Source organism: Poecilia reticulata, chromosome 7 (genome assembly GCF_904066995.2).
Source record: "Poecilia reticulata chromosome 7, P_reticulata-male-v2, whole genome shotgun sequence".
NCBI lineage: Eukaryota > Metazoa > Chordata > Actinopteri > Cyprinodontiformes > Poeciliidae > Poecilia > Poecilia reticulata.
The window spans coordinates 23366608-23377121 of record NC_088836.1 but is presented as its reverse complement, the minus strand read 5'-3'; the positions used below and the strand labels follow the sequence as shown (position 1 = coordinate 23377121).

Below are 10514 nucleotides of genomic sequence, written 5' to 3'. Positions count from 1 at the left end.
ATCACAGAGACACACACACACACACACACACACACACACACACACACACACACACACACACACACACACACACACCTAGGGGCAATTTGGAGAGGCCAATTAACCTGACAGTCATGTTTTTGGACTGTGGGAGGAAACCGGAGTACCCGGAGAAAACCCACGCATGCACAGGGAGAACTGAAGGGAAATCATTTATTTTAAATCATTTACAAACAATAATCTGATACCCACAGTAGAACATGCTGCCGTTTAGAAGTCGAGTAAAAAAGTAGAGTATGCATGCTTGAGTTGGTGAACATCAAAGTGGAAAGAGATTAAGCAAAAAGTTCAGGTCAGGTTGTTCCTGACATAAATACTAAAATACTAAAACTGTTCACCTTTAAAAACTCTGAATAATCTTAGGTATTCACTGTCCTGACCTCCTGATGGAAAATAATGTATTTGAAGAGCTGCATAAGTAAGACTTTAATTTTGTAAAAGATCCTGAAGGGATTGGAAAAAAATAAACTGGTTTGAGTGAAAAACCATGAACATGTTTTGAGCCGTAGGAGGGATGCACAGTTGGCTGGAGTCTTTCATGACTCCGTGTTCATGAGTGGGTTCTCTCTGGGTACTCCAGCTTCCTCCGTCAGGCCAAGTTTAGTTAATTTTCTCTCTAAACTGTCCTTAGGTAAGAGTAAATGTGCGTTGTTGTTGTTTGTCCTGTGATATTGTTGACCTGCCTTAATACTATTCTCACTTGTTTCTTCCTTTAGCTAAACTTTATACCTGGTTATGATTCAGAAGCACAAATATCTTCAGTTTTGTATCGTATCTATGGAGAAAAGGAGATTATACTGCAAACAAAATTCAGTAATATAGATGGGAGTTTACAGTAAGGTTGGCATAACACAATATAATAACCACATAACTAACTTAAGAGTATTCTCATGATTTCTGCAGTTTTGATTAACATGAATTTCCTCTATAAACTGAAGACAAAAAAAAAAGAACAGTATTAAACTTAACTTGAGCAAGATAACTACAAGTGATATTTTAAAACTTTTGCATCAAACTCCAGTCATTTTAGGTAATTAACTTTCAACATTCTGGCTGCCGTTACCAAAGAGAGCCTGTATTCAAATAAATAAGATAAGTACAGCAGCAAGTTAACATTAAAGGTTCTTTGGACTTCAACAAATCTTACCTTCAAACAGATCATTTTCAGAAAATAGGATGACTTTATTCAGTTCTCATAACAGCCAGGTGTGTAACTGGGAAATTATTATAAAGGTCTGTTCAGGTAAAATTATACAGTAACTTCAACAAGTCATAGCAGAAATCAGTGCAAATATAAAAGGATGCCTGATCACACCGGATCTTCCATTTTCATGGACCGCACCGATTTCGAAGGAACATACAGAGTTTAAGTTGCAGCCAAAGCATTTCTCATTTCATTCAAGACAAACACATTGTACAATCAACCAGTCTCATCACATTTGTTTTTTTTTTTTGTTTTTTGTTTGGCAAGGCTTTCAGCTGCAATCAACTTCCCAAACCAGCATGACAGCATACAGTATGTGCAGCATTTTCTGAAATACGACTTCATTTGAACAGCAGGATAAAAAAAAAAAAGAAACACATTGTTTTACAAACACAAAAACAGCTCAGAGAGAAAAAAGTTCATAGAAATCAGTTAAATCTCAGTGCAAAAAATGTGGCTAAAATGAAATAAAACCCCCTTTCGACCCGCATTTAAATCTGGATGCAGAGATATTAAGTTTCTGCTGCAGTTGATTTCCACCCTATGCATAAAAGAGGTGCATCTAAATAAATTTAAACCTCATTTATTTGAATAATTGAATTCGAATTAGATTCATTACATACACATTTTAAATATTGTGGCTGACAGATAATAAAAATGCTAAATTCAGCTTAAAAATAGGGGATTACATAAGACCAAGTAAAAAAAAAAAGTATTTTTAATAAATTCTATCTATATATACGCTCCAATCCTTGCTCAGGAATATTTTTACACGAATTACTGCATCAGTGAAGATAACCAGCCTGAGCTGATGTGTTAAGGAAGCCCAGGTTGCTCTAATTGGGGCTAACATTGATACTGGATCTGCTTCATATAATCTCATTTTTTTTCTTCCACTAAACTTTCAATCAATATGCCTGAATACAACAATCTGAATAGCATTTTGACCCTCTTTGTGGACGCATCAATATCAAGTCAACAGTCTTCCCTATGGTTTTGTAGACCATAAAATAACATTTCTGTACATAAAAAATACTTTATTTGATCTTATGTAATATCCCAAATTTCTCACCCTTACTCAAACAAAAAACTGTATACATTACATTTTAGTGTGATTAGTTTTCTATGTTTGAATTCATTTTTTATTCTAATTTTCTAAGAAACTGAACTTTTGATTTTTATTAGACGTACACCATCAGAATTTAAACCAAGTGAGAATATTGGAATACATGAAACCAGGGTACGTTTTTAACTCTGAACTGAATTTCTGAAATAAATTAAACTCCTCCATGATGTTCAAATTTGTTGAGATGCACGTCTGTATGTAGTGAAATTATCTGTCCGATGTTTCATTGTCAAAGACAAAACCACGGCCTTATTCAGCCGATAAAAATATACATAAAACAACAATCACTTCTTTTCATTACAGCAGCGAATCTCAGCATCAGAGAACTTTTTTCCTGTTTGGAAACCACTTCATGTGACTAAATCTTAAACTATGGCATCTGTAAAGTATTGCTGCTTTTGGTCTTTTCAGTTTTTGTCTTGGAAGTTTTAAGAAACCCAAATGTAGAATACCGTAATTCATTTAAAGTGAAAAGAATGAATAATATCTTAACATCAAATATAGTAGAAATAAGGCCTAGAAAATGTCCTGTCATATTCGGTCCTTTTAATACATAAAATCTAAGTTAATGTGAATTTCCTTCTGTCACTACTTATTCATGAGGCTCCCTCATTATGATTGGAGCTTGAGGGGGTTGAATCCATGGGAACGTCCTCCGACTCCGTCCCGTTGCTCTGTCCTTCTACATCTTTGCCGCTCTGCATCCCGTTTGAAGCCGAACTTTTTTCCTGCGACATCTCGTCTTCTTTTTGATCCGACGGTTGAATAAAATCCGTCCTTGGGATCTTTTCCTCCCTTTCAGAAGACAGAGAGGGCGAGTGTTTTGAGGTCTTAAGAGGAGTGTGAACTGAAGGGCTTGTTTGACCTGCAGATTTATTAGAAGCAGCCTTTTCCTGCACCAGGCCGGCGGCGGCAGTAGCAGGGTCATCGTTCGGCGGAACCTCGTCGTCTTCCCTTTTCTTTTTTGGAGGTTTTTCGGTCTCTCCATCCGCACTGGTTTGCATAATGTCCAGATCTTGAACGGCGTCCTTGGCGTTGCTGGTAGATTTCTGCTCACTGTCTGCAGCGGCCTCGTTCTTTGTGATGCCGCCGTCTAGACTGGGGGACTGATCCATTTCATCGTCGTCATCATTTGGAAATTCATTTCCATTGCTCATGTTTTCAACGTTAGACCCCATGTCCACGTTTCCATTCCCGACAGCCTCTGTATCTGCTGGTGGCTCATCAGACTCCTCCGCCTGTTTGCTCTTGTCTTTAATTTTATCACTTCCTTTCGGAGTCTTAGTAACATTATTCATCCCATCTTCTTTCTGCTGCACTGCTGCATCCCCGTCTTTTTTACTGTGCGAGACGTCCTCTTTCCCGTCTCCATTCCCGACGTCATTGTTTTTGGGGCTCTTCCTGAACTGTTTCTGGATCTTTCTGGGGCACCACACAAACTTGTCCTTCGGCTCGTAGTGATGGTAAGCAAAGCGCACGAGATCCTGGCGTTCCTGCTTTTCCAGCACGGCGAACAGGAAGTAGTCCAGCACGCTGCGCTTAACGTTACTCAGCGTCTTCTTGACCAGAGTCTCTTCCAGGAAGAAGCGCACAAGCGGAGCCTGGTAGTGCTTGAAGCCAAGCTCTCCGAGGCTTTTCAGGATGCGAGTTATCCGGAGGTTGTTGTGCATATTTCTGCAACACACCAGACAGATGAAGCTGGAATTACTGATAAAACCATCAAGATCTGAGAATTTACTGAAATCGGTGTTTACCTCTCCAGGTTTCCAAAACGTTCCTTCCAGTTTTCTGCACGCTTCACTTCCCCCGTCTCTTTGTTGACCAGACGTATGCCGTAGAAACCCAACATGAGTTCATACGCCTCCACCAGCCTCCTTTTGGCATCCTCATTCTTCTTGAAAGCCTTTTGGGCAAATAGAATAAGTTGAAAACGTGCATAAATTCAAAAGATTTAAAGAGACGAGGATTACAGAAGCGCTGCTGTTTTGTTTTAGTATCCCATTGGTCTTTTGATGCATAAGCTTCTTGGTGCCGATAAGAAAAAATTTGATCCAAATGTGGAAGTAAAAAAAAATAAAAAATCACAATTAAAATATTAGAAAAATGGAAAGTAAATGTAAAAGGTAAAAAAAATAGAAAATATTTGACATTTTTAAATAAATAGAAAGTTTTCTACATTTACTTTATCTCCCTAACTTGATTTCATCATGTTCAACAGTTTGGTGAAGGGAGATAACAGGTTACAATGGCTCTGATGAAGGCCGAGCGTGATTAGTTTTCATCAAGAGTGTCGTGTAGGACAGAGGCACTTAAATAGTTTTTCACCTGCTTCATAATGTGAATTTGAACATTTTAAACCGACTTCAGTGTTTCACACTGAGGCCTTAATTTGTTTGTTCGCATCTGCAAACTTTGCAACCAGTTTGAGTCAAATTAAGCCACATAAACAACACCAGCAGGAATTTCCATTCTCATTCAGAGGATCCACTCAAGTATTTTTATAGCTATTTGTAAAGTGCCAAGGCAAAAAAATACATGAACTGCAACCTATTATATAAAGCACTCCACACCAAACTAATGCCACAATAGCTGCTAATAATAAAACACAGATGAAGACACACCTGCTTTATTTTGAGAACCAAATGTACAAATGAGACAAATGATTGTTTAATATTTCAGTCTATTTTTTGTATTTCCTCCTTAGTGATTTAATTCTTCACTAAGCTCCTTTATGACATGCTGTTGTGCTCTAGAAGAAGGATTCAGCAATAAGCAAATAGTTTAGATTCCCAGAAATAAGTACATCGAGATAAAAGTGAAAATACCTAATCGAGGTGGCTGGATAGGTGAGTTACATGACTGAATAATGAAACATTTGAATTTCAAAACGTCCCAAAAAAAAAAAAAAAAAAAAGATGTGGAGGATTACATGACATTATATCCAGCATGCAATGCAGAAAGCACTGCATGGAAACAACAGTTTTGTATAGTACCCATAAGAACACTTTTATTACAAATAATAAATTAGCACTCCAAGCATACAATATTTACAAACAGAAAATATTGCTAGTGTGAACACTTTGACCGTGTGCATAGATGTGGTTTTGCTATTACAGGACTGTTAAGAGAGCAGGCTGCAGCCTCCCAACGCTTCCACACCAGCTTAACACACACTTGATCTATCTTTTCCTCAGTTTGTACCATCTCTTGTTTTGCACTGCAGTCCAGAAAGCCCAGTTGATAGCAGCAGCTTTTTTTTTACACAGATGTCAGTTAGTAGTTGAATTAAGTTGTGTAAAAAAAAAAAAAAGAGAGGTTGCAAATAGATATCAATGTATTATGAGCTATTTGGTAGGGAATGTATTTATATTAGCAATTTTGTCAACATTTTAATACTAAAATAAACCCTTTTCTGTGAAACAGCTTAAAATAAAACTTTTAAATAACACCAATATTATGTCACAACGTTGAAAATTAACAGAATTGCAGAATTTTAAGGTCATGGAGACTACATTTTTTTGCCGAAAAAGTAAATGCTTATACATTGGCTGATTTTTAGTAAATATTTAAATACAGGAAGTAAGAGACAATTAGGTTATTTAAAAAATTTGGCAGGCTTAATCTTAAAGAGCAACAAACCTGTTAAGTCATAGTTCAATACCACACCATACCAACTTTATTTATAAAGCACTTTAAAACAACCACAGCTGACACAAAATGTTGTACACTAAAACACAACAATAAAAAAATAATAACTCTTACAGTTTTAAAACAAAAACATACAATTTAAAACTAGATCCCACTGGAGTTGAAAGCCAAGTAAAATAAATGGGTTTTAAGACGAGCTTTAAAAGTGGACAGTGAAGGGGCCTCTCTAACCTGCAAAGGCAAGTAGTAACTTACCTCAATTTCCTTCTTGGTGAGCTCTGAAGCCATATAATTAACCCCTGGTTCTCGCAGTGGAAACAACCTTGTAGATGATTGAAGAGAGAAGAAACAGCAATTACTGAAACTGCTCTATAGATATGTTACAAGCTGATCTTTGTAAACGCAATAAAATTAAGTATTTCTATTTTCTTTATCCCAAAAAGCAAATAATGCAGAAAATGTCAAATCCAAACATATATAACAAATATATAGCTTTACATTTATTTTAAAATATATGTTTTTGTCTTTTTATCTACAGATTTAGCTTAATGATTGAAGAAGATCCGACATTACACGCACAGGAAACGCTTTACTTCTTGACATGGTGTCGTCAGAATTAAAATTGGTCAACCCCAAAAAAGCTCGAGCAGCATTGGTCCGCCGTAGTCCTCAAGGCAGAGTCTTTTAAATGCTCCAACACATCTAGACAAAATCAATTTATCTTAAGCTTAAACTTCCCTTCAAATTTAAAAAGTTGTGGCGAAGCACGAAAACAGCTAAAACCTGCAGGGCAGTGTGGCCAAAGAACCAGCATTGGGAAACTGATAAACGGCAAATATGACAAAATAGTGCAGCTGCTTTGTTTCTAATGCAGTTCTGTTTTTTGTTGTATTGAGACTGCATCCTGCAGCCTATGAAATATTTCATCCAAACAGTCTTTTCCAATTGCAATATTACATAGAAACCAGTATTGTGTATCTCCAGTATATTTGAATAATGTTTAACACTCGTGTAATACATACCACTGGATGTAAGAGTGAACCCTCTCCAATTTTTTGTAGTCGTTTTTCCATTCTTTAAGAAAGGACTCGATGTAGATATCTGTACCAAAAATAAAAAAATACAATTAGAACAAAACAAAAACATTTAAAAATACAAATACCAATCTTTTTTTAAAAAAAATAATTGTGTTACCATCAGGAGCAGATGGAAACTTGTTTAGGTAGAACTGTAGGTTGTTCATTTTGTCTTCAGAGCAATCATCATCTGTTAGATTCTGTAAATATTAAAAAAGCTCATTATTACTTGCTCTAAACGGAAATGATTTTTTAATTGCCATGTATTACTTACAGGATATCCTCTTCTGTAATTCTGCATGTCTTTTGCTGCTCTCATATTTCTGGGTGTGTGATGCCACTGCAATTAAAAAAAAATCTAATTAGTCTGCATCTAGTTGCAGCTAATTAGCGCATCAAGACTATGCAAGTTCAATAAAAGCAGGATACATATCGTCACTTCTGGTTATGTGATCTGTAAGGATTCTATTTAACAATGAAGCTGAAAAACTCTTTAATAAATAATAAAACGGAAGCTTAGATAATAAAACGTAAGCCAGATATTTAAAAAAGGGAAGTTACAATGGCTAGCTTAGCTAGTTAGCGAGGTTGCAGCAGTGAGGAAAAAGCTAACATTAGCTTTTCCACTACAGTACGTGCCTAAACGGAAGTGAATGATAGCGGGACAGGGTTTTTGCGCGTTAAGACTGAGCTGGCCTGCAATGAAAGCACTTACTATTGCCCAGGAAGACTTGTTTTTGTCTTGATTTGACCGACGGCTCTGGCTCTCTCCGGCCGGGTCGTCTCCATCACTCTCTGTGTCCCATGTCGAGTCGTATTCACACACATAGTCGTCTTCCATTTTTTTTTTTTTTTTGTAATTGAAAAAAATAAATAAAATAAGAGTATATAAAAGCGTAACCTGGTTCGGTACTATAACCGGGTTTGAATCAGTTCTGCTTTCATGTTCAGGTTAGAGACGGGGACGGCCCTGACCATCCGTCTCTGTTGCCTTCCGTCGTATAACGGCTGCAGTGATCACGCTGCCTTCACGTGCTTGCGCTGAGTAGGAAATGTGACTATTAACAAAAAAAAACTTTACTAAAGAAAAGGGGTACGTAAATATTAGGTACTTTTTATATTAACGCAAAGAAACCTCTACTCTTACAAAGTGAGTCTCCAATGCGAACTCGCCTTTCTGATGATCGTCATGCAACTACAACTGGAGTAACTGACAATCGACACAGCTAAATTCACCTCAAGTTTACCTTCAAAAACAATTTATTTGAGTTAGTCACTTCTTCTTGTCATATCACTAAAGAGATAATTTATTTCAACGTGGTTCTATTTGGCACTCTTAGTATTTTTCCAAGGATTTAGAATTTCAGATTTACGACTGTACTTGAAGGCAATATAATTTCTGTGTTGGCTGTAAGTGTTAAAGTGCAAATCAGCTGAGTCAGACAGTTTATTTCAAGTAGAGAAAAAACTATTTTTTCATCTCAGTTATGTAACGACACAGCAAAAACATGCAGGTCAAGTGCATAATAACTCTATATAAATAAAATACGTGTAATCTTTTTATAAATAAATTTAGGAATGTTTTAATAAAAACGTAAAAATATTAGAACAAGCTATTTTCAAACCGGAACACAAAATCACAACTTTCATAATGATCAATCTCAATTCAAATTTGAATAAATGTATTTCTTGAATTTATAAGTCCGCTTGATTATATTTACGTATCAAAAGTTTTCTCAGTCTCATTAACAAAGTTGCAAATTATTTTTTATTGGTCTCTATCAAATTTGAAGCAGAAGACTAAATACTTCCTCTCAATCAGTATGACCTAATTTCAAGATTAAGATGTTTCTTCTCACACATCTAGTATACAAAATGCAACAATGAAAAAGAATACAAATAAAGCAATTAGAAATAGCTCATTTATTTTATTTAATAGCAAATTATAAAATACAACATAAACAAAAAAACATAAAATCTAACTAATTAACGAGGAACTCCAAATGGAAGTGATAATAGATATTCATAGTATGGTTAATTGTTAAAGTTCTAACTTTATTGTTATGAAGATCATAAATAATGTATCCAAGAGCAGTAATCACTTGAACAAACACTAGTAAACGGTACAGACAGCAGTACAAATATCAAAATCTGTGCATAATGTTGTAGTGCAAATTATGTTGGAATACTCATAATTTACAAGTTGTAAATTATCACTTTGTGCAGATCGGTTTGTACCCTGATGTGCCCTTCTCTCTGGAACAAGATAAATCTAAACTATCAGACCACACAACTTTCTTCCGTTTCTCCGGAAACCAATTTTTATGTTCTTGGAAAGGTTACAAAGTCATTTTCAAAGTAACCCAGACAACCTGCAAATGGAGAAAACATAAAACAGAGGTAGACCTTCCCAGGCTGCCCAAATTACATCAAGAGCACTCGGCTGATTCTCCCAAGAGGTCACATAAGAACAGAACAACATCTGAGCACTGCAGAGCTTACTAAACTCAGCTAAGGTCGGTATTTAGAAAGAGACTGGGGGAGAGTAAGAATAACAACTATGTTATTTGTTAATAACAAATATGTTATTTGGGCATGTTTTCCTCAACAGGAAATGCGCTGAGTCAAATGCACTGAGCTCCTCTGACCTAGAAAGTCAGGAAGGAATTCAGATTTGAAGAGATCATTTAAATATTCCAGCTGTGGACAATTTCTGGAAAAGCTCATAGAGCTCCAGCTTGAAGCAAGAGAAGAGATCTGCATCAGCCACAGAACGGACTGGACTGGTTGAGAACGCTGCACACACATAAGTAGACAGGTTTGAGAGTCTGTGGCTGGGGGAAATGTGTGTGAATGTTGAAAGAACCCTCCAACGTCAGCCCAAATAAAGCGGATAGAAACAGAGTCCAGTGTCATATGTGTTACTACATGAGTTGAAGTCTGTTATGTTGACCTCATTTTTTTGTCAGAATTTACAAACCATTCAGGGTAGGGTTAGGGTTAGAGCTCTTCATATATATTTATATATATTTAAATGAATTAAGAATTTGTTTTGAAAACTCCCAGTGTCTCTTGGGCTTGTCTGTTAGGCTTGTAATATTTCACTCTGTGTAAAGACTATACTAAGTTTTGCTTTCTGAAAGGAGTGACAAAAAGCATAGGACTTTTTCATAACAGTCAAATATTTTGAGATGTACCTGTAACGTGACTATAGCTGCTTACTGTGGTTCTATCCTTTTGGAGAGATGCTCTCTCAGGTAAATCCAGTACAATGGCTGAGTTTGGAGGAGAAATTGGAAGTCAGTGCAACAGCATCCATCAGCTTTTCCCAGAATTGGTGTACACTTGTAATTTATGGCATTTCCCCCCATAACCAGCATTTATTTGTGCTGTGCATGCTCTGTCTTCCTTATGTAGCCTG

The 10514-nt window shown here is 36.3% G+C and overlaps 1 protein-coding gene across 1 annotated transcript; it reads right to left on the bottom strand.

Annotated features, from left to right (window-relative positions):
- Positions 1-1200: 1200 nt before the first annotated feature.
- ogfr (opioid growth factor receptor) lies at positions 1201-9711 on the bottom strand. Its single transcript, XM_008414144.3, has 7 exons — positions 7809-9711; positions 7368-7433; positions 7212-7293; positions 7040-7118; positions 6273-6339; positions 4124-4272; positions 1201-4043 (listed from the first exon to the last, which is right to left on the bottom strand). Exons 1-7 carry the CDS (start codon positions 7932-7934, stop codon positions 2966-2968), a joined length of 1647 nt encoding a protein of 548 aa, XP_008412366.2. The 5' UTR covers positions 7935-9711; the 3' UTR covers positions 1201-2965.
- Between the last annotated feature and the right edge of the window lie 803 nt (positions 9712-10514).

Bases quoted from the DNA above. Each gene is read 5' to 3' on its own strand.
- ogfr (XM_008414144.3), bottom strand. From the start codon at position 7,934: ATGGAAGACGACTATGTGTGTGAATACGACTCGACATGGGACACAGAG. The intron at 7,119-7,211 runs GTAACACAATTA...TTTTTGGTACAG, and splicing joins GTTTCCATCTGCTCCTGATG to ATATCTACATCGAGTCCTTT. The intron at 6,340-7,039 runs GTATGTATTACA...ATCATCTACAAG, and splicing joins GTTCACTCTTACATCCAGTG to GTTGTTTCCACTGCGAGAAC.